General features: G+C 40.1%; 1 protein-coding gene across 3 annotated transcripts in view; it reads right to left on the minus strand.

The window, feature by feature from the left end:
• kcnab1a (potassium voltage-gated channel subfamily A regulatory beta subunit 1a) overlaps nucleotides 1–20,388 on the minus strand; it is an 86,529-nt gene extending 66,141 nt beyond the window's left edge. Inside the window, exon 1 of one of the 3 annotated variants that reach the window (XM_044032228.1) lies at nucleotides 20,085–20,388. In XM_044032228.1, the coding sequence (XP_043888163.1) occupies nucleotides 20,085–20,353 (269 nt within the window). In that variant the 5' untranslated portion in view covers nucleotides 20,354–20,388. Of the gene's footprint in view, nucleotides 1–12,723; nucleotides 13,393–20,084 lie in introns of those variants that run through there. The other 2 variants (XM_044032226.1, XM_044032227.1) reach the window with 2 other exon arrangements.
• Between the last annotated feature and the right edge of the window lie 730 nt (nucleotides 20,389–21,118).

Raw genomic sequence — 21,118 nt, forward strand, 5'->3', positions numbered from 1 at the left:
AAAACTCATAAAAGAGGTGTCCTAAAAAGTCTCATTTTCATAAGAAAGTTGTGCACTCTGCAGTGGGAAGACTAGTGTCAGAGCTGCATCATCTCAAACATAGACTATAGAAACACAGATGACATGAATGAGATTCATGTTATTGCCCTCGCCACTGACTGAAAACCATTTTGCAAACTCAGACGCATGTAATCATCTCAAAAATTACAATATTACTGCATGGAAAAAAACATTTTGATCAAACCTCTGAAAACAGCAGCCTACATAGCATCTATACAAGAGTAATAATGACTTGACTAAATCTGAATTATAACAACATTGAAGGCAATATTTTAATGCTGTGCAATAAAACTGAGGTAAAAAGCCGAGTCAAAGCATTAAAAACATAAAACCTCTGCGATGCAATAAAAGACCGAAACCCTCAACGCACTTGACACAAGTCTTCACGTTAACTAAGACGAGGTATGTGACATTTTACCACACAATCAATGTAAAGGTCAGAGCACGTATAATAATGTAGACAGCTTTGAATGCACAGGTGACACTTTCAAATAAGCTCCAAGCACTTCATGACCTTTTCCCTCTGGACATGCATGAAGGGTTAGAGAACATTATATTTGTACATGTACTGTACTGCACACGTAAGGGTCTACAAACCCGTATAAGCTGTTCAAGTTTTCTACTCCAATATCTGTACAAGGCAGCTGCATGTGCATCAATCTCATTTTATAGCTGGTAAAGCTAAAGCTAATGTTACTTCAAGTGTATACTGCTGAGCAGCTTCGGTTTCCATAAAGCTTTAATTTATGCCATGGAGTAATTTAGTCTGAGTTCCACCGAGTCATTTTCAGATGAATACAACGAAGGACTAAAATGAAAATTGTGCCTCTAAAATATGACGCATTAATTGGCTGAAAAGAAAAACCAATACGTACAAGGCAATGTACTGTCACAAATTGCAAAAAGTGAAGTATTTCAGACGTTAATTGTGGTCTTAAACTCCACAGCATACACACTTTAAATATTTACTCCACATTTTTTGTCTAGAGGACATGGTTTAAAATGTTGTGCCCCATCTGAAATGGAACATTTACTAAAAGAACACAAAGAAATTCCCTGAAGAGCATGTGGTTGTCACAAACAAACCCACACAGAGAGAATTTATCAAAGCTTCTCATTCACAAAAGCAAAACGTCATCCAATGTCTGGATGATGATCTGGATGAGTTCATAATCGTTAGCCTTTAGCGTGAGACAAATTGACCCACGGAAATGAGACCTGCACAAGAGAACAAAGCCCCACCTAGACTTAATGAGGCTGTAGTATAATTTGGACTCTATCTGACCTCTGTCCCTGGATTAAGTCTTTGTAACACACAACAAAGAGAAGCCTTGAATACCAGTAATTGACATTCATTGTTGGATTTGGGCACACATTTTGTAAAGCACTATAATCCAATGTGACATGGCTCCTGTGGAGACGGAGCAGCTTAGAGTCACCTTGCTCTTTCAGTCGGCAAATTAAAAGTTGGCTCACAGTAGGTTGGCGCTATATAAACCCTTGGAAAAAGCCATGTCCTGGTTGGCTGAGCAGGAACATGACGGGGGAATTGCTCCAGAGTGCTCAAACCTCTACAGTGAAGACAAAGCTGGAGGGAAACAGAAAAGTTCTGCTGTGTGAAATGCATTTCTCTTGCAGGTCACTCAGTGTTTGATGCAGCTCCGAGGTCAGCATAAAACTTTTTTTTGTAGAATTAAACAGAGATGCAGGCACATGTGGTATGACAATGTGACCAACTCTGAACTACTACAATATTTAAATCCCCAGCAAGTGATTTGAATACCTAATCTAAGAGGCGGAAGTCAATTTATAAAAACCTGCTGCTGCTAACCCAATTCTTTAATCACAACTCTAAGCATCACCAACATCAAAACACATAATTCTCTTTTTCCATCTGAGCACCACTGCTCCATCTTGGCAGATGACAACCCACCTCCAGTTCTCCCTAAGAACACCAGGAAGCCATGGTCAACAATTTAGAAATCACTGGTAATGCTTTAGCTACGTTATCTTGTTCATTTTCTGAACCAACTTGCTCCCATTTGCCTGTGCTTTAGGTTTACTTCTGCTTTTCTTCACATTCTCGTGCCACACTCTGCTCACCATCAGATGTGTAAAGCCCAGGTTGAAAACCTCAGTCCAGCCTCAGCCTCTGAGCCAGACTGAGCCTCTGTCCAGTTTCTATTTTTGGGTCCAAAATGTTTTCATCTTAGGCGTTTTGTATCTGGAGTGTTAAATTGAGGTTTGTAAAGTCTCTACTGCCAATAGCTTTCGAAATAAGGATACAAGTTCATTTAATCACAATAAAACAGCATGTTTAAATGAGTATATATTCTATGACAGAGAGCAGAAGTCCTTCGAAATCACGTTTATTGTATGACAGACAGACATGAATGTCACTAAATAAGTATGGTTGAGATGTTACGGACAAGATCGGACTAGAAACAGTGGTATCGAGTCATCACTAAGAGAGAGTGTGGTCCTCACTCATGTCAATGATCTACACACATGTGATTCCCCATCATTTGTGTGCCATTTATCATCTGTGCATGTGTCCATCACCAGGCAAATATAAATACAAATATCAACATAAAATATTCCTATATGGGAGATTTCATATATCAAAAAAGCTATTTTCCTATACGTTTTTGGACGTACAAAGCCATTCACAGCCGTCACAAGTGGACTATGTAACAAGCCTCATTACAGACACTGCTTTAAATAAAATAGTGACCATAAAAGATAAAGAATTGCTCCACACACCAGAGATAACCTGAGCTTAACATGACGAGACCTTGGTAAACATTAATGGAGTAAGGCCATTCACAAGTACAAACAACTCTTTAATTCAGGTACATACTGGCAGCCAATGCAGCAATTTTAAGGTGGGTCTCGAGTGTGGTTTTTTTTTTTCTGAAACAGTTTTTCAGTAAACAGCACACCACAGTCTATTTTATAAGCAATTACATGTCATTCAAGGCTTTTGTTCTGAAACCTTACATTAATCCAATATTTTAAGTAACTGAAAATCTGGTAAAAGCTGATGACAACTGCTAAAACTGAAATGAATGACATTTTAAAACTGCAGTCGCCAGCCATGGATCACTGAATCTGTGCTGCACTGCTGCACTGAAGCCAACACAGTTCACTAATGGATATGCATGCGCTTCATTTATGCAACGACTACAGTATTTGTGTCCAATTCTTTAAGTATAGTGCATTTGTTGGTACGGTGCCCGCCTGTGCTTATTGCAGTGTTTTAACAGTGATACTGCAGGAAACCAGGTATGTGTGTGTGTGTGTGTGTGTGTACTGTTTCTGTGATACACCAAGGTGGTATTGGCAATAATTTATATCCCACCGTTTCTCTCTAAACAGGGAGGTTTGGAGAAAAACAGCATTAAGTCATATATAGTTGTTCTTTGTACTATATTCTGTGAAGACACACACACACACACACACACACACAGGAATGAGAGAAAGCACAAGAAAAGTGCTGATCCAAGGAAGTGTAAACTTTGCCTATGTCAGTGTATCAGTGTTAGTGCTGTGAAGCAGAGATATATGGTGGCACTAAAACTGACACAGTGTCCACGATGGGCATGACTGCACAAAAAACATAGATGGAGTGAAATTACTAATGAGAGGACCTGGGTGTGGTGTAAAGGAAGGAGAAATGAAAAGAGAGAGAAAAAAAAATACACAAGAGCAAAATGACAGCTGTGATGTGGAAACAACCCTGCAATAAAAAGTAGCCCACAGGAAATTGGCTTATTAGAAGAAAGGTGAAGTGACAGAAAGACAGAAAGTTGGGGAGGAAAATGATCAGTAACACGGCATAAAAGTGCTATGCTTTGACATTGCGTTGCCTCCCCGAGCTGTGGTTTGAAGGTTATATACAGCTAGAAATAGGTAACACTCCTACTTTGCTGAAAACTTTCTTCTTGACAAAAAAAAAAAAAAGAATTGCTGAGGAATGAGTGGACAATTGATTTTTAGCTGCTCAGGTTTTGGTTTGTGGCCAGTAAAACAGAGAGGAAGTGTGGCACTGCTGCAAAAAAATGGAACTACGGACAGTTAAGTAAAATATTTGCTTCAAGAGGTGTTAAAAGTTTTTTAACTTGTGTCAGTCAGAGAGGAAAAAACTGCTGATCGATACAGTGTTGAGGAGTTCAACCTACTTCTGCCTGCTCTCACACACACATTTGTGCTCATTATAAAAGTGATGGCAAGTTCATAGCTCCCCCTAGTGGTGACACTGCAAACAACCAGTATAGAACAAACTAGTAGACACTTATTTTCTCTCCTTTTCTCTGCCTTTCATAAGACTGTTTTTGTATCACCTGCTCATCCCACCCACGTTAAACATGTTTTTAAGTGTCTCATTTCCCCTTGAGGGAATCATCACCCACCCACACAATCACCCCTCATGTGTATGGCATCATCATTACAGCAGAGGCAAAACATTGCTCCTCTGATCACAGAGGGCCAACAGTAAGAGAGCTGAAAGTGGCTCAGTCTCATGTTCGCCACAGACACACATACGCAAGAGTGAGTCCCTGTGAGGGTTTCTAATTGAGCTACATGGCCATGTTCAGCCGACACAGACTATTAGTATGAGTTTAGGTACCGCAGCTATGATCTGATTTACCCTTAGGCTACAGTGTCACCTTGAACATCCCTTAATAGATTCAAAGCAAAGGGGTGTGTGTGCATGTGTGTTTCATTGTCTAGTTAGATTGGCTCTTTTCCTTTAGCAGTGTAAGATGAACCTCCTCTGGGTTTTTATCCTCAAGTGACCTCTGCGACCAAAAGACAGCGCTGCCTCTTAAATAACCACTTATCACTCCCCATCAATAATGAACAAACAGCAAGAAGGAGGAGCAGTGGGGCAGTGACACCTAAAGACCCAAGCAAGGGGAGATGGGTGACTGGTGTTTGATCAGAAGCGTTTTGGATCATGAGTTCTTAAAACAGCCTGCCACCAGTAAATCAGTTTAAAACTTGAAAGCAAAACAAAGAAGAAGGAATCACCAAGATTATCCTTTCCCTGCCAAAGCTCAAAACTTTCTTGCATTAAATAATCCTCAGAACTAACAAAGCAAGAATATTTTGTAAAGCTTTGATCATTTCTAAAGCTGAGATAGTTTTAAGGACTGGTCTGACGAGTCCAGTGATCCACAATGACTCTGCGGCTCATCCCTGAATCTCCTTTTCTAGAACACATGTAACTGAACTCTCCAGTACTGACTCAGAGCCAACTACTGCTGAGAAAAGTGAAACAGCAGTATATTCATGTGTGTGTGTGTTCATGTGATTAATCATGAATAACAGTCATATCAGGTACAAACTTGATCACACTTGTGGTTCACAAATACACTGGTGGTCTCTGTGGGTGTGTGTTTGTGAGTGTTGGGGTACTGCTACCTGGTAACCAGTTTATTTGTTTAGCACAGTATGTAAACAGCTTTGACTAAGCATGGACACATCTGGTGTCCCTCATCCATTTCACTAGAAATATATTTAGCATGTGCAATTAAAAAGTTTTAAGTGTAAAGGTAACAGGACACACCTAACCAAACTCCACACTTTTCTGGGCGGAGTTTGCATGTTCTCCTCGTGTGCACGTGGGTTTTGTCTGGGTTCTCCAGTTTCCTCCCACAGTCCAAAAATGTGCACACATTAGGCTAATTAGACGCTCTAAATTAACTGTAAGAGTGAATGTGAGAGTGAATGGTCCGTATGTTATTTCGTGCGATCGACTGTCGAGTGTGTACACGGCCTTTTCACCCCATTTCAGCTGGGATTTGCTCCAGCTCCACCGCGACCCTCACGTGGAGGTAGAAAATGGATGAATGTAAAGGTAATAGAGGTAGACATACATTGATTAGGAGGCTAGAATAGGGGAGACGTCACTTTTCTAAGGAACTGTTGTCAATGAAATGGCTCTAAAAAGGGTCTAAAGTGAGAAAACAAGCTGTGCACACATTGACCAGTAAATCCTGACAAAGCATTTAAAGCAGCCCAAGTCCAAGTTTAACCTACACTAGCTACTTCCTCTTTACCAGCATGCAAATATCTTCATAGATCTAATCTTCATTGTAACTGAGATTTATTTAATGGTCTCAATATCTAGTTTCAGGATTTTTCCATTTCCCACAGTGGCAATCCGTAGAGATGCTGCTTGTATGTATACACATATATATATATATATATATATATATATATATATATATATATATACATATACATATATATATACTGTATATATATATATATGTATATATACATAAATGTATACAACCCTAACCCATACATACAAGCAGCATCTCTACATCTCTACATCTCTAATCTTATAATTTTAGACCGCCTTCTTTGGTTTCCTCCAATTTTGGGAAATAGATAAATTGGACATTCTAAATTGACCATAGGTGTGAATGGCTGTCTGTCTCTATATGTGAGTGAGTGAGTGAGTAATAATTAGCCAGAAGTTCACTAAGCAATGTTCACAATACATCTGTATCTACATTACATGGTATATGTACATAGAATAAAAGTCGTCCCTACCTCTTTGCACAGAAAACCCCAACAATACAAGAAGCGGGTCAGTGTCATGACTCATCACCAAAACTCAGTTTTTGTTTGCTGTTGTCAGCATGGAAGTTGCCCTTATTCCTGACAGGATTTAAAAGCATTTGGAAAAGGGCAACAGGCCAGAATCAGCAGGTGAACACCTTTAAAAAACGGCCCACACCAACGGTCGGTAAGAGTAAGTAAAGCAAACATCTATCTCACTTTCCTCTTAACTGGGTTGCACCTGTTATAGCTGGAAATCACATACTAATTATTTACACTAGTGTATCGAGCATAGCTCTGTCCAACTCCAACCAGAGTAAAGGTCACATGATTTTGTGCAGAGAATATTGACAATGGTGGTCATTCCTGGACCATTTAAAAAACTGGAGACTGTCAACACAGTTAACCTAAGAACAACCAATCACTTCAGCTGGAAACATTTGCAGAACAGAACATTTGCCATTTTTACTGCTTTTTAGGTTATTGATAATTTGCATAACAGTTTGGGATTTAAGCACCAGATTAGCTTTAAAAAACTCAGTGCATGTATTTAAATGCATGACTTGTTAAAAGTCCAATTACACACATTGAAAACATCTTTCAATTACATACTTTAAACCAGGAGTGAGTGAAACAGAACAGAAAATCAGGGAGTCAAGAGTTTAAAATTGTTACTCACTGTTTGAAGAACCATTTTCATTTTCTTTTCATCACTGTATCTTCTCTCACTGCATCCGTTTCTGACATGACAGTCCACGTTTGAATTCCCTGTCCACAACTCCTCACCGGAAAAGTAACTTGCACCTGCTGACTCTTATTTATGTAATAAAGTTGCTGTCTTTTGATTGTTAATACAGTTCTGAAGAATAAACTGACAAGTGACAACATGCCTGTGCCAATCACAACATAATGCGTTACACCTTTGGTTTTGGGTCATTACACCTCCGTCCAGAGGGCGGCGCTGCTTCAAAACGTAAAGAGACCAAATCTGTGAAAAAACACAGGTGTGGAGTGTGACGTAGTTCCATTTTCTGGATAATCATGCATGCAAGTGACTTTAAAATGCTGTAATCTGCCAACACACACTCAGAGTGATGTATCTGAAAGTGCCACACTGACACCTGCACTACTGTAGTGTGTCATTTTGTTGAATTGTATTTTGTAGTCTTGATATTTAGTCCTGATTCATTGACAGAGAAAAGAACATTTGAAAAGCTGCACCCACTGTATCACCATATTATGATCACAATCGAAGGACTGGGTTGAGCTCCAGTGCTAATAGTTATTTATACAATATGTATATGTTTTCTATAAATGATCATCTGTAACTGCATATGTGACGCTGCACCATAAATACACTGGTTCTCTAATTGTTTCATTCTTTCTGTCCATCAAAATAGTCATCATTAGTTCTAAGACAAAGATGTCACAGGATCTTGGTGGGTTCCTTATGTGTAAAGCTCATCACACACTCTAAGCCTTTTAATAACTCAGAATATATAGGCCTCAAAACCAGATACTGTACAGCCATAAATCCATCCATACCCACCCTTTATTTAAAGACCCTCTGCAAATGCTTTTATTGAACTGGAGCCAATCAACCAGATTCTCACACTACTAAATATTGCATGGATACAATTCAAATTCATAATGATGATGACTAAAACTGCAGTTGAATGATTTATCTACAAATAAAACACATGTGGGGAAAAAAATGCAAGTTGCTCATTCCTTCGCACACACATTTTTGTCACTACCAGACCAATTAAGTATTTAGTGAGGATTACCAGCTCCTATATATTAAATATTCACTTGCTTTCCAAGATGAATAAAGGATGAGAAATCGACGCATTTATCTGCATGTGTACGTACATGGCTGTGTTTGACTGTCTGCGTCGGAGCTACGTGCAAATGCATGTTGTATGAATGTCTGGTCGCGTGCTCACTGTTTCTCAAGTGACTCGGTGGGTCACAAACTTCAACTTCACAAGGCTCTGATTAAGAACACACACTGACACACAATAGTTACTGCACACAACAAAGTCTTTTTGCTTTGTTCATGTCTCTTCACCTCCATTTACTCCTCTCTAAGTCTTCACTCGCTCTGTTTCCGTGGGCCATAATAATAAATAAACCTGTTGCCTGGATCACTTCTCCTTACATAGGCAGATACCAGAGTATAAACACTGTCAGTGGACACAAGGCTCCAGTCCAGGTAGGACAGACTGTTCACTGCCTGCAGTGAGCAGACACTCATTGCTGCTCTCTCTTATTTGGGATTCAAATACAGCAATGTTGTATTTGTAGGAGTAAGAATCATTAGGTCTTTAAACCTCCAGTGTGTCACTTCAGTTGCCAAAACACTGCTATAGTGTAGTGTCAGTACCACCCCAGACTTGTGTGGACTCATTTGACAATTGGTTTAGATTTAACGGATGTCTAACAATGATGAAGTTATACATTTGCAATATTTTGTTTGATAAAAAAATGTAGGACAAAAACAATTCAAAAGGAAAAATCAAAGCAGAAAATAGGTAAAGAAGGTAGAGGGAGAGTGAGTGACACTGTAACTCAGTCACCTTCACACCACTGTCCATCAACAGGCAGAGAACATTTAATCAGATGGACTGACAAACATCTACACTTCTGTACACACACACACACACACAAGCACATGGCATATGTGGCTTTCTGCCCCCTGGAGGTCTAAATACCCCCCACACTCTCATCCATTTACCCAGCATCCTCTGCTCTGTATCCAATAATATCATGGGCTTTTGATTAATCTATTTTCCTACTATGCTGATTGAATTGGTGCCAATGTAATTCAGAATGTCTGATCAGTGCATCAGTGCCTGTGACTACTTTGGCATTTAGGTTAAAAGGGGATGTACTACATTGTTCCTCTTTTTTCTTTTTTTTCCCTTTTAAACAGGACTGTTGATTATCATTTTCAGATTGATGTTAATTTGCTTTCCAAACAAAAAGACACAGCAAACTGTAACAGCTGTACATTCTTCAGTACAATGCAAGGAGAGTCGAATGACAAGACAAATAAAGTGAAGAATAAGAATGCCAGCAGGAAACACCAGCACAAACCTACTGGATGTACATTCAGGACCAACATGTGTCTCTGGAACAAAATGTCTGTCATCTGCTTTTCTTACATGGTCCATGTGTGTGTTTTAATGTAGCAATAATATCTGCCACTGATGAAAAAAGCAGCGTTAATATTTGCCTCAAGGAAACCTTGAATGCATTTGTCACACACACACACATGCACAGATGCTCCTTTACTGTGGAAAGCACACACCTACGCCCCAGTCTGACCTATACTCATGAATAATAATCTGTGGGGCATGCGAGTGAGTTCTTCTACTTTGTGCATTGTGCATATTTTTGAATGCAAACAGAAGTCATGCGTGTTCGGTGTATCTGTACCAATGTTGAACATTGGGTTTTAGGGTATAGTAATGTTGCATCAGTTTGGTGCATCAATGCAGAAATTGGTTTTAAGAGTGAAATATTCAACAACAAGTGAAATTTTAATATACAGCAAAGTACTGAGGGACGTCAGTCTACTTACTGTTATCGGGCGTCTGCTTTGATGCATTCAAATTGGGTTAACTGTGACATTTCTGAATGCAGTGCAGACCCTGCCACTGGTTGACAGGAGAGTAAGATAAAATAGAAGAAAGAACATCAATTATTTTTGCTTTTTTTCACCTGGTGAAATCCTGGACAGTTTCATCTTTTCTAACTCCTATTAAATATTCAAAAGGAAAACTTGAGGACATTAAAAAAAATTGCCGTTTTATTAGGTTGCTATGGCAATACACACAAACATTAAATCGCGCACACACACAAACATACACCCATATATACACATATGCCAAGGTTCCAAGGCAAAATGCTCACCACACATGGCCATATGAGCTCCCATAGCCTGGATGACCCAACAGGGAGACTGCCATCACACTTCCTTTCTCTCACTCTCTCTCTCCCTCTCTCTCAGAGGGGTGATGGGGAAGTCATGCTCTAAGCTCCCAATTCATCTGTGCCAACACATCTAATAAGTTTAGCTCATGTTATTATTACACGGATTGTTACATAGTCATGTTTGCATAATATAGCCAGAGAATCAGTGAGCAGAAAGCCCGGGGAATAAAAGAGCTGTTCCAATGACCAAAATACAGTTCTTGGAAACACTAATCCAGCGGCATCTCCAAATATAAATCACACATGGAGCCACATTTCTGAATAACAGCCTCATTTGGATTTTCAATAAAAACAATATTTGTGTTAAACAGGTGTTTTTAGCTTTTTCTTTCCTTACTCAAATACATATAATCAACATTATGGGATGTCAACATGTAGTGGTAACCTGTCGTGACGTCATCGATATGGCCGGTGACATGTTTATATTTTGCAAGTGGAAGTTCACAGATGTCACCTGCAACCAGGCTGTCAATCCCACTGTTGTCCACTCATGTGTCATACTTTATCGTCTACTTTACATCCTGTGTTGCTGAAGAAGACCTGAAACTAGAGATTGAGATGAACTCATCAGGAAAATGTTAACTGATTCTGTAAATCAAGTGTGAAGTAGGCTCATTTTCCCATAGGCTTTCCTTTAAATGAGAGTTCTTTTTGCAATCAGCAGAGTTGTCCCAGGTGGCTATTTAGAAGACTCTATCCTTGTTATAAATAGTCTCTGAGTGATTCCCATGATGTTGTGGAGGACACCTGTGGATATGTGTTACCGCTAGAATATGAACCAAGTGGTTGTAAAAGGGCATCCTTGCTGAGGCCAGTTGTATAACAAACTGAAGGTAGCAGCAGTAGAAACTCTTTATTAAGATCATTCTTCTCTGTTATTCTCCACAGGAGACAACAGCACAGCGGACACAAAGCAGCTTCATGCCGCTCTGTCGCCTCAGGGCTGAGCAGTGATCCACAATGTTACAATCACACTCTCATCAAAGCACTGATGCTTAGTCACAACGTGGGCAAACAACTAAAGAAATAAAAGGACCAAGGATTCCGTGAAGATGCCATGGTGGACGGATGGTTTTCAAAACACAAAGTTAATTTAACATTTAACGTGAGCCATTTGGATGATCGTTAAATCCATATATGTTCTCAGTGTCATTGAGCCTGACGCATCGGCTTCAATTACTGAATCACATTACATGCTACTTGTTTTGAAATACATTGAAAAGTGAAATTAAAAATGCTTTAGTTGTTCCGCTTTAAAAACACTGTAAAAATGAACATAGAAATGACCAACTGCACAGCATAGCATAGCATAAAATATTAATTTATATTTATAAGTTCAAATTCAAGGTCAAATATGATTGATATGGGTTCAGACCAATAGTGAGTGAATGTGATTGTCTGGTGTCTTCAGCTCCCAGTGACCCTCATGTAGAGGATAAAGCGTTAGACAATGAATGAATGAATGAATGAATGAATGAATGAATGAATGAATGAAACATATATTTGTTGGAAATGGCAGGTTTACCTATTCAAAATAATACTAGCTGTTATAAAAATTGTAATAAAAACAGTCCGAATGATATACTCTTACATAAATGTGTGCTGTCAGTGATCAATCAGCAACTGGGTCCCACATGAAGGTCAATTGGGACTATTGATGCATTTGGCGTTGTGTAATACAACAATGGTGAACTTACAAGTGTTGCACGTTTTAACTTTAAAGATACAGTATGTGAGCGCGTGGCTGGTTGTGCTGGTTTTGTGCTCTTTGAATCTTCAGCTCAGACGTTTCCACACACATCAGATATTCCTGAATTAATAAAGCTAAACCAAAAAAAACATGTGATCAGTAATAAGTAGGAAAGCAGCCGGCACCACAGTCCACACATGCACCAAAAGGGCAGAACAACCCGGCATCAACACACCATTAACAACTCAGTCAATCACAAGTCAGCAGTTGGCAGGGACACTAACCATCCCACTTATCAGCTGTAAGGCTGCTAGGGCTGCCATGGCAACCTCAGAGCGTTATAAGCTTCTCTATATGTCCCACAAACACCTCACACATGCACACACAGGTGTGGTTACCTGTACACCATGCCCGTCTGACTCTTCACTGTGTCGTGCAGAGACAACGAGTGGACGTTCAGAAACTCCTCCAGCTGTTTGAGCCTCACCACGCCTTTGGGTTTCTTAGCCGTCCAAAGCATGAGAGGAGCGTAAGGTCGAGGTCCCGTCCCTGTTGACGTCTGGCGGACAAGCCTTCCATGGCTCAGGCCTTGAGCCTGGACCCCGCCGTGACTTCTGGACCCCTTCTGTTTTGGGTTGGGAATGTCCGGGCACGTCGCTTTGTACAGATACATCTTCCTTCTCCTCTTCTTCACCTTATTCTCTCTTTCAGTCTCTCCCTTCTTCTATGAGTCTGTCCCATAGACATGTACACTCAGAATAATCCAGGTGGGCCCTTTGCCCACGCAGCGCAACAGTGGAGCACAGGAACAGGTGATTGTGCGACTGAATCTCAAATGAAAAAAGAGAAGTGATAAGTATTCCCCTGGATGACGCTCCACATAAGTACAGTCCTCTTATTTAAAAATCGCAAAAAGAGAGAGGCAAGAAAATCCAACTTCTGGGGCAAAAAAACACTTTTGAAAAGAGAAAAGCCGTTTCCAAGAATCAATAATCAAAGTGTAGTCTAGTCTGACTGCAGGCTGCACATCCTTACATGTGCTTCACCATGGGCTGTGCCAAATATGTTCTCTATTCACATACAGAGAGAGAGAGCAAAAGACATTAACACAGAGATAACTCACTGTCTAACTGTCTCTCTCTCTGTCTGTCTCTCACAACACACACACAAACATACACACTCATGCTGTCACTTTGCCCCCTGCTCAGCCAGTCTACATCATAAGCTCAGTTTGGTTTTGCTCCCTATTAAATGGCATGGGAATCTGGGACATTTTTTTCCCGCCCTCCCTCTCTCTCTCTCTCTCTCTCTCTCTCTCTGCGTCTCTCTCCTTCCTTTAACTATCTTTTTCACCAACTCCCTCTTATACTCTCTCCCACTCTCACTTTCCTCATCATCCCTCTTTTGTCTTTCAGTATTCCCTCCGTCATAAGCCCTCTTACTTTCTCCTGATTTCCTCCCTTGTCTCCCTTTCAGCGGTTACATCTCACGCTTTTTCCTCTCCTTTGTCTGGTTTCATCTGGCACAGACACACATATTAAACTTTATTTTTTTTGGCACTTTTCCTTCCACAAACGCCCCAATTACATTTCCTTTTATTTTACCTCTTCTCTTTTTATCTTTGCCTTCCTCCTCTGCTTCTCCTCTGCCTCTCTCTAAACAGAGTATACTCTGGACTTTTTCCAATAACAAACACCTAAAGTAAATACACACATTGCATTTCACACACACACACACACTACTCTATATGATCTCCCACCCGGGGCATCCTCATGGGATTGTTCAGTGACATCATGTCTGGTCCTCCAATGAATTGTGGGAATCATGAGGAATGCTATTCTCCCATATCAGGACATTTCTTCGTTCCGACACACGTGGTTAGTCTTTCATTATAGACACACACACACAAGTGTGTGCAAAAACAAACACATACACACACATCGATTAATTCTTGGTATTCAGCAAACCATACTTGGTCAGCACACTCTGGAGAACCCTGCCAAAAAACCTGTCCACACAATAATGTAAACATAAAAGCACTTCATTATGTCTGCTTTTCATGCAAATTCATCATTTATTGTGTTTGTTTTTTTTCTCATCTGAACCAGTTGCTTGGCCGCCATTTGCTTCTTACACTGTGATTTTAAACCTAGAACTTTGTGGTGGGCTGTTCCCAGTGAGTTCCTTTGGATTGAGGTTTAAGGTTGAGGTAAAAAAAAAAAAGGGGGAGGCATATGCAATATTATTTTTCCAAAGGTTGACTGCTTATGATAATATAAATATTATATTTAATAATTGATTTAATGTGTAAAATACAATTCATGATTCACTGTGTTTATCTTTCAGTAACTGTTGTATTGCAACGACAGCAGTAAAGATGCACACACACACACACACGCGCGCAAACATAAAAATGTAGACATGGATGTTTGCAGAGGGGCAGCTGTGTCTGTTGTCCGACAGGATGGGTGGAAAAACTGATCCTGCCCGACAGCAGGAAAGTCAGCTGAGCTTATGCAATGCCAGTGTGTATTTACCGAGTATTTATAGACACTTGACACATTCGTGCACACGGGGTATACGTGTGCACACATTTACTGTAATCCAATTAACTTTTGATTATAACAAAACAAACTGTTGATGCTGCTTTTTTTTGGGACCTTTGATTTTCTCCTTTCCTATATTTTTTCTTCCTATGGCATTGAAGAAAATGTCACATGAGGTCAAGAGGCAACGTGGTGAAAACAATATCTTCACTTATTTCACTTCCTTTAACTCTAATGTTTTCCTTTTTCTTTTTAAATCCAGGCTGTTTCCAGCATCAGCTTCATATTTCCTGAGACTAATTAGTCGCCTTTTTCCTCTCTCTTTCATTTTGGCCCCACCACCCCCTCATGCACACCCTCCAGTGGAAAAAAAAATCCCTATACAATGATTAATGATTGCATATGTCTGATAATTCTCCAGTGTGCACAGTGTGATAGAAACAGAATAAGTAGAGCAACCATTTAAAAAAAAAAAAAAAAGATTAGATGATTAAATACACATCCACACTTTATCATCTTCACAGTGTGTAAAATGGTACTTATGTGTCGTTTACATGGAAGGACATGCTCCTTCTATGACTCAATGGCAGCAAAATTTATGCCACTGATCAGCCTCCAGCCCTCAGGGAGTGTCCTGCTCCCGTTTAACACCAATGTGTTGCCCTACATTCTCCACTAAATCCCATTGTTTTATTATCGTTTTAAAACCTTAGCGTAATCCTGAGGGATGGGAGCACACTGAGGCTGACATTATCACATCACACTGACTGTACTGTATATGTTGTTTAACATGTTTAACAGGTACTGAGAAATGGCTACATCTATTTACTGTGCCCGTTCAAAAAGGTGCTTGCAGTGCCACTTTTGGGCAGTATCCCAAAACTCCATCCATCAACTTCTAATCGTACACATGTTTTTGTTCTCCCCGCTACTGTATCATGTTGCCACTCCTTTGTCTCCAGTGTTATGAGGAAATATAATCTCAACACCTGGTCAGAGAAGTGCAGCAATGCTGTTGGATGTCAATACGGTTTGAGTCAATCAAGTTTAGCTGTGGAGCCTTGAATTGTTGGCTCCCTGCTGTAAGAACTTTATTTAAAAATGTACTAATTAATAATAGAGGAGAAGGTGTTGCAGCAAATAAGTAAAAATAATAATAAAAACAGAAAACCTAAATATGATTACAACATTAAAAATTCTGCCCTGTGACAAAAGGGTTAGGGTTAGTCTCTAAAATTAATCCATCAGTATTGGAAGCAAAACTACAACACAGGAGGGGAAATCCTACAGCTCGTAAAGACTGTGTGACACTTTGTCACGATCAGCCAGTAGTGCCATGTTCAATAAAGAGATGACGGATTCTTCCGCTGACGGAGTCTCAAATCATCAACAGTCAGCTCGATTATTGCATTATTTTATTTCATATGAATCTCTAAGCCTATAATGTCATCTCTGGATATTTTATCAAATAAATCAGAGGGCTGCTGAGCAACAGGACAATAACATGAAACAGTTAAATATGCAGTAGTAGGCTAAGTGAACATGCAAAAGACCATTTAAAGCAGGTTGCACTTCACATCACTGGCCCAAGACTGAAATTCACCACACTCATCCTGATCAATTTAAACGGGTCCCCATTTTATTATCTGTATACAGTCGCACAAAAACAGTGAAGAGAAAATATTCTATCCCTATCAAAAACAAACAACTTACAGTAGCCCATGGCCTAGAGGAAAGGAATTGGGCTCATAACGGGAAGGACACTGTTCTAATCCCCTCCTTTACTCCCTGGGTGCAGATAAGTGCTTCCCACTGCTCCTGTGCCCATCTTGTGTGTGTGTTCACTATACTACAGAGGTCAAATTCATCGCCACTAATTGGTGTGTGTGCAAAAATTACTTATTCTAATTAAATAACACTGACGGGTATTAAGGAAGAGAAAGTGCTATTTTCAGCTCAGTTATGACAGCCTGGGATTCCTGTGGTCATTTTTCTGACCCAGTTTTTGGGCAAAATTACTAAGGAGCTTAAAATTGCAGTCATTTTTCAGATTCAAATGAGAGACCTGAGATACATCAATTTCATGCCATTTGAAGTGTGTGTGTGTGTGTGTGTGTGTGTGTATTCTTTATGGGTATCTTTGTGGGGAATAAAAAAACTTATAAACCTAAGGAAGTGAGGACATTTCATTCTGTTACCCCTAAAAAGGGTTCTTGAGTGTAGAGGACTTGTTGAGGTAAACTGGAGTCGGTCATTAGCTTTTCATAAGTTTGATCATAGTCATAGTAATGGAGTCACATTCATCCATTGTCTACCAATTTATGTGTGTGTGCACACATGTATTTTGTGTGTGCTAAGGTCTTGCTAACTGATTCACACAGTGAAGTGTCTCATACTCACGCTCCACTGAGCTCACTACTAAACACACTCACACACTCACACACACACAGCACAAGTCCACATGCACCTGTCAGTCTGTCTAACCACAAGAGACTTTCATCCTAAGTTTATGAGCCGGTCGGTGAAGAGCATGTGAAGTGTGTGTGTCACCAACATGTCACCAAGTAACATTTAAAAACCACATCTGAAAAAACAGCTGAACATAAGTCTTTCAGGTCAAATGGCCGCCACAAAACTTTACAACTGAGATCAACATGTATAGGCCAAGTGTTTTCTGCTAAGTTATCAATATTTTATCAGTTTTTGAATGGATCAATGATGTCTTTAAACTGACTAAACTATAATTTAACATTATGCGGGCCGAAATCCTTCATCCTTGTCACCAAGTGAATGTTATGTGATGAGTGAACATGAATGAAAGGAAACTCATTGATCCTGATCCTGCTGTTTAAGTCCAGACTACACAAACAACACACAAACCAAATACAGTATATGCAGCCATGTAAGTGTCACTTGTGACATAAACGAGGCCAGAGAATGTCACTCAGTACTTTGAGCTGCAAGAATTCTTTGTAACTGTGAAAGGAGGGCAACATTACATGGAGCCTCTTCACAAAATGATCTCACTGCTTATCTTGCCGTCAGTTCGCTCTGCATGAGACTGTCAACCACTGCCAATTCATTCTCTCTGAACAGTGACCAAACACATTTGGATGACGGAAATCTCTTTGAATAAGCAATACCGTGCCGTGTTGCTATGCGGCATAAATAGTTGCATAAATATTTGGAAGGGCTGAACATTTTTGCTCAGCTATCTCTGCTCTGCTTTGTCTTTTCTCTAAATTAGAGAGTGGATTGAGCCAAAACCAACAGGGAGGCTGGAGAATGGAGAGAGAGGGAGAGAGAGAGAGCGAGAGAGAGAGAGAGAGAGAGAGAGAGAGGGACAGGGGAGGAGAATAAAGGCCAGACAGCAGACCAATGAATGTGGATCTTTAGGCTTAGATGACTGGAATGAGACGCAGACGGATTAGGCATTTAGTGACAAGAAAGGCGAGTAGAGTGAGGAGAGGGAAACACAGCAAGGAGGGAGGAGTAACATAATACTGAAAACATCTATGTGTGAGAAAGAGATGGTTAGTTAACTAGGTACTTGTACTTTGTAAAGTAACTTTTACTGAAGTTTGTTTTTTTGGATGTGCTGTACTGTTTTTTTGGATGTGCTGTAAAAAAATGTTGGCCTGAATTAAAAAAAATAATAATTCCACACATTTGGCAGGGAATGATGAGGACAGCTGAGTGATGAGGACAGGTGAATTGAGTGAGTGAGAAAGTTAAAGCATTTGTGACCTTTGACCCATGTTGACTGATACATTATGTGTTTACATATTTCATGCTGTCAGCACTTTAGTTTGTAAAGGTTTGCCTTTAATTAAAAACAATTAATGTGAGGTTTGTGTCCCCTTGTCCTTTTTGCACCACACAAGAACCCCAACCTTGTTAAAAAATAAACTTGAGTACACTACTATGAGTACATTTTAAACAAGCTAATTTTTTACTTTAATTTGAGTACATTTTTAGACCAGTACTTTTACTTGTACTTAAGTAAAATGGTACTTTTACTTGAGTAGAATATTTCAGTACAATTCCACCTCTGCATTAATCAAGTGATTCCTAAGTACTGCGTAAATATAAAAAGTGCTGTATAAATAAAGTGTACTATTATTATGATTATTATAATAGTATTATTATTGTTGTTGTTATAAACATGTACTCGGTATTGATTAATATACTCTGCATCTGCAAGAAAGCATCGGACTTCAGGAAAGTGTATGAGGGGAAAGTGTGAAAAGGTCAGTTAATCAGTGCATCAACAACTAATGATTAGTGAACTATTCACTAATAATTCTTAAAATAATGATATTAGATAATAATTACGTACACTAACTTGTGTCATGCTATTTGTGCTGTCTGTCTGTCACAAAGACAGGAATCAAATCACATCCAGTCCAGCCGACATATGTTTTAACGCTATAGTGTTAGAAGATGTCAACGCAGTTTAATGCAGCACGTTAGATGCCAGCTATTAACATAACAGCCAAATCAGGTGACACAGCTGCAGGCCAGAGGTCGCAATGACCACTGTCATGTCTGTGACACACAATTGTCACAACTGTCATGTGAAAGCACTTGTGGTCCAGCCCAAAATACTTAAGTAATCTGTCAGTGTATACATACACTGACCATGTCTAATGTACACCACACGCACACACACTGGCATTAATGTGTTAAACATTAGGATGTGAGGGCAAATGTTGGTTGTGGACACAAAAGCGGTTTGTCTACTGCTGCCTCATTAGTAAGGAACTATTAAATGAATCCAAGCTAATTTTAAAAGCAAAATTAAAGCAGAGGAACAACAACTCCTCTGTGCCAATTTCCTCTATGGACTTTGGTGATGCGAGAAACTTTAGTTTTCAGTTAGAAAATTGTCAAACGAAACGCAAATTAAGTGGTGAATATTATTTTAAGATGATGTAGAATTGAACAGCTGCAGCTGTCTGTTAGGTGGTTAGAATGTGTCTTTCCTTGAGTCCCTGCTGGCAGCTTTATATTCAGAGTCTGCCAATCCCCTGTGTGCATTCTAGGCACCGCAGACGCACATAGGGCAGCTGTGTGTGTGTGTGTGTGATGCATTAATGTGTGGCTCTGTTTATCACATTCAGGCCTTCAGTCTATTTGCACTGTCAGGGTATCTTTCAGCGACATGTGATTTGACTTCTCTCACACACACACACTGAACACACTTGACTGACCTGTAGGGCATGCCAGTTTTATGTGCAACTGTCTCCTCTTTGCCCAGTCCAAACATTTTCAGGTACCAGGTCGTCTCCATCTCTCTGATGAGCGTCGCCTTTTGCCGGAGCTGTGCCCCTTGCTTCCCAGCAGAGGAATTGCGCTTGGCATCTTGTGAGTTGCTCCGGTGGCCCTTTGTCCCACTAAGAGAGGCCACTGACTGTTTGCGGTGCACATGCAGTGGATGTGGCCCGCCGATGCCACCTCCACTGCTCCGGGCTGCTAGCATGGCCCCAAGAGGTGCCCCCTTCGCTCAAGGGCAGAGTTCAGGGGACAAGTCAAAGAGGAGGAACTTCAGAGTTCCCAAGTGTGTCCTAGTCCTTGGTTACCGTTCTTTAGGGAAGACCGATCAGTCATGCATGTCTAAGAAAAGCTTGTTTTGTCTGCCATTTCAGTCACCTCTCTCTTTCCCCCACTCTTCTGTAATTCACTTCAACCTGCTCTTTTCTGCTGTTTGTTCTGACTTCTGTCTGTCACTCTGTCTGCCTTCCTTTCTGCCTGTGAAGTGTGCTCTCTACCTCTCTTATAGCCTCATCAAGCCTGAAACAGGATCCTGGTTTCCTTGTCTCGTCACAGGCTGCAATGGCCTAAAAGGAGGGAGACACACATGCCAGGATGACGACAATGTGTGCATGCACGCACACGCACCCACGCACACATGCAAACACACACCCACGAAAAAAAACACAGATGCGTTCAGAGCACTATTTTAATTGTATATTTATTAATAGCAATCTGTCTATCTCCATACACAATGGAATGATTGTGGACATGTTGATAGTCAAACGAGAAAATAAAATAATAATGCGATTGTGGATTTAGACAATAAATGCAATGCAAATTATTTAAATTATTTGAAGCATGGCAATTAACATTTATTAACACACAGCACATGTTGCAGAATGTTTCCCTTTATCTCCAGACTTGGTATGAGTGACTACTCTATATTTGCACAGCTCGCAGACCACTTCAGAGTCTCTAAGTCTTAACACCA

Source organism: Solea senegalensis, linkage group LG8, assembly GCF_019176455.1.
Source record: "Solea senegalensis isolate Sse05_10M linkage group LG8, IFAPA_SoseM_1, whole genome shotgun sequence".
NCBI lineage: Eukaryota > Metazoa > Chordata > Actinopteri > Pleuronectiformes > Soleidae > Solea > Solea senegalensis.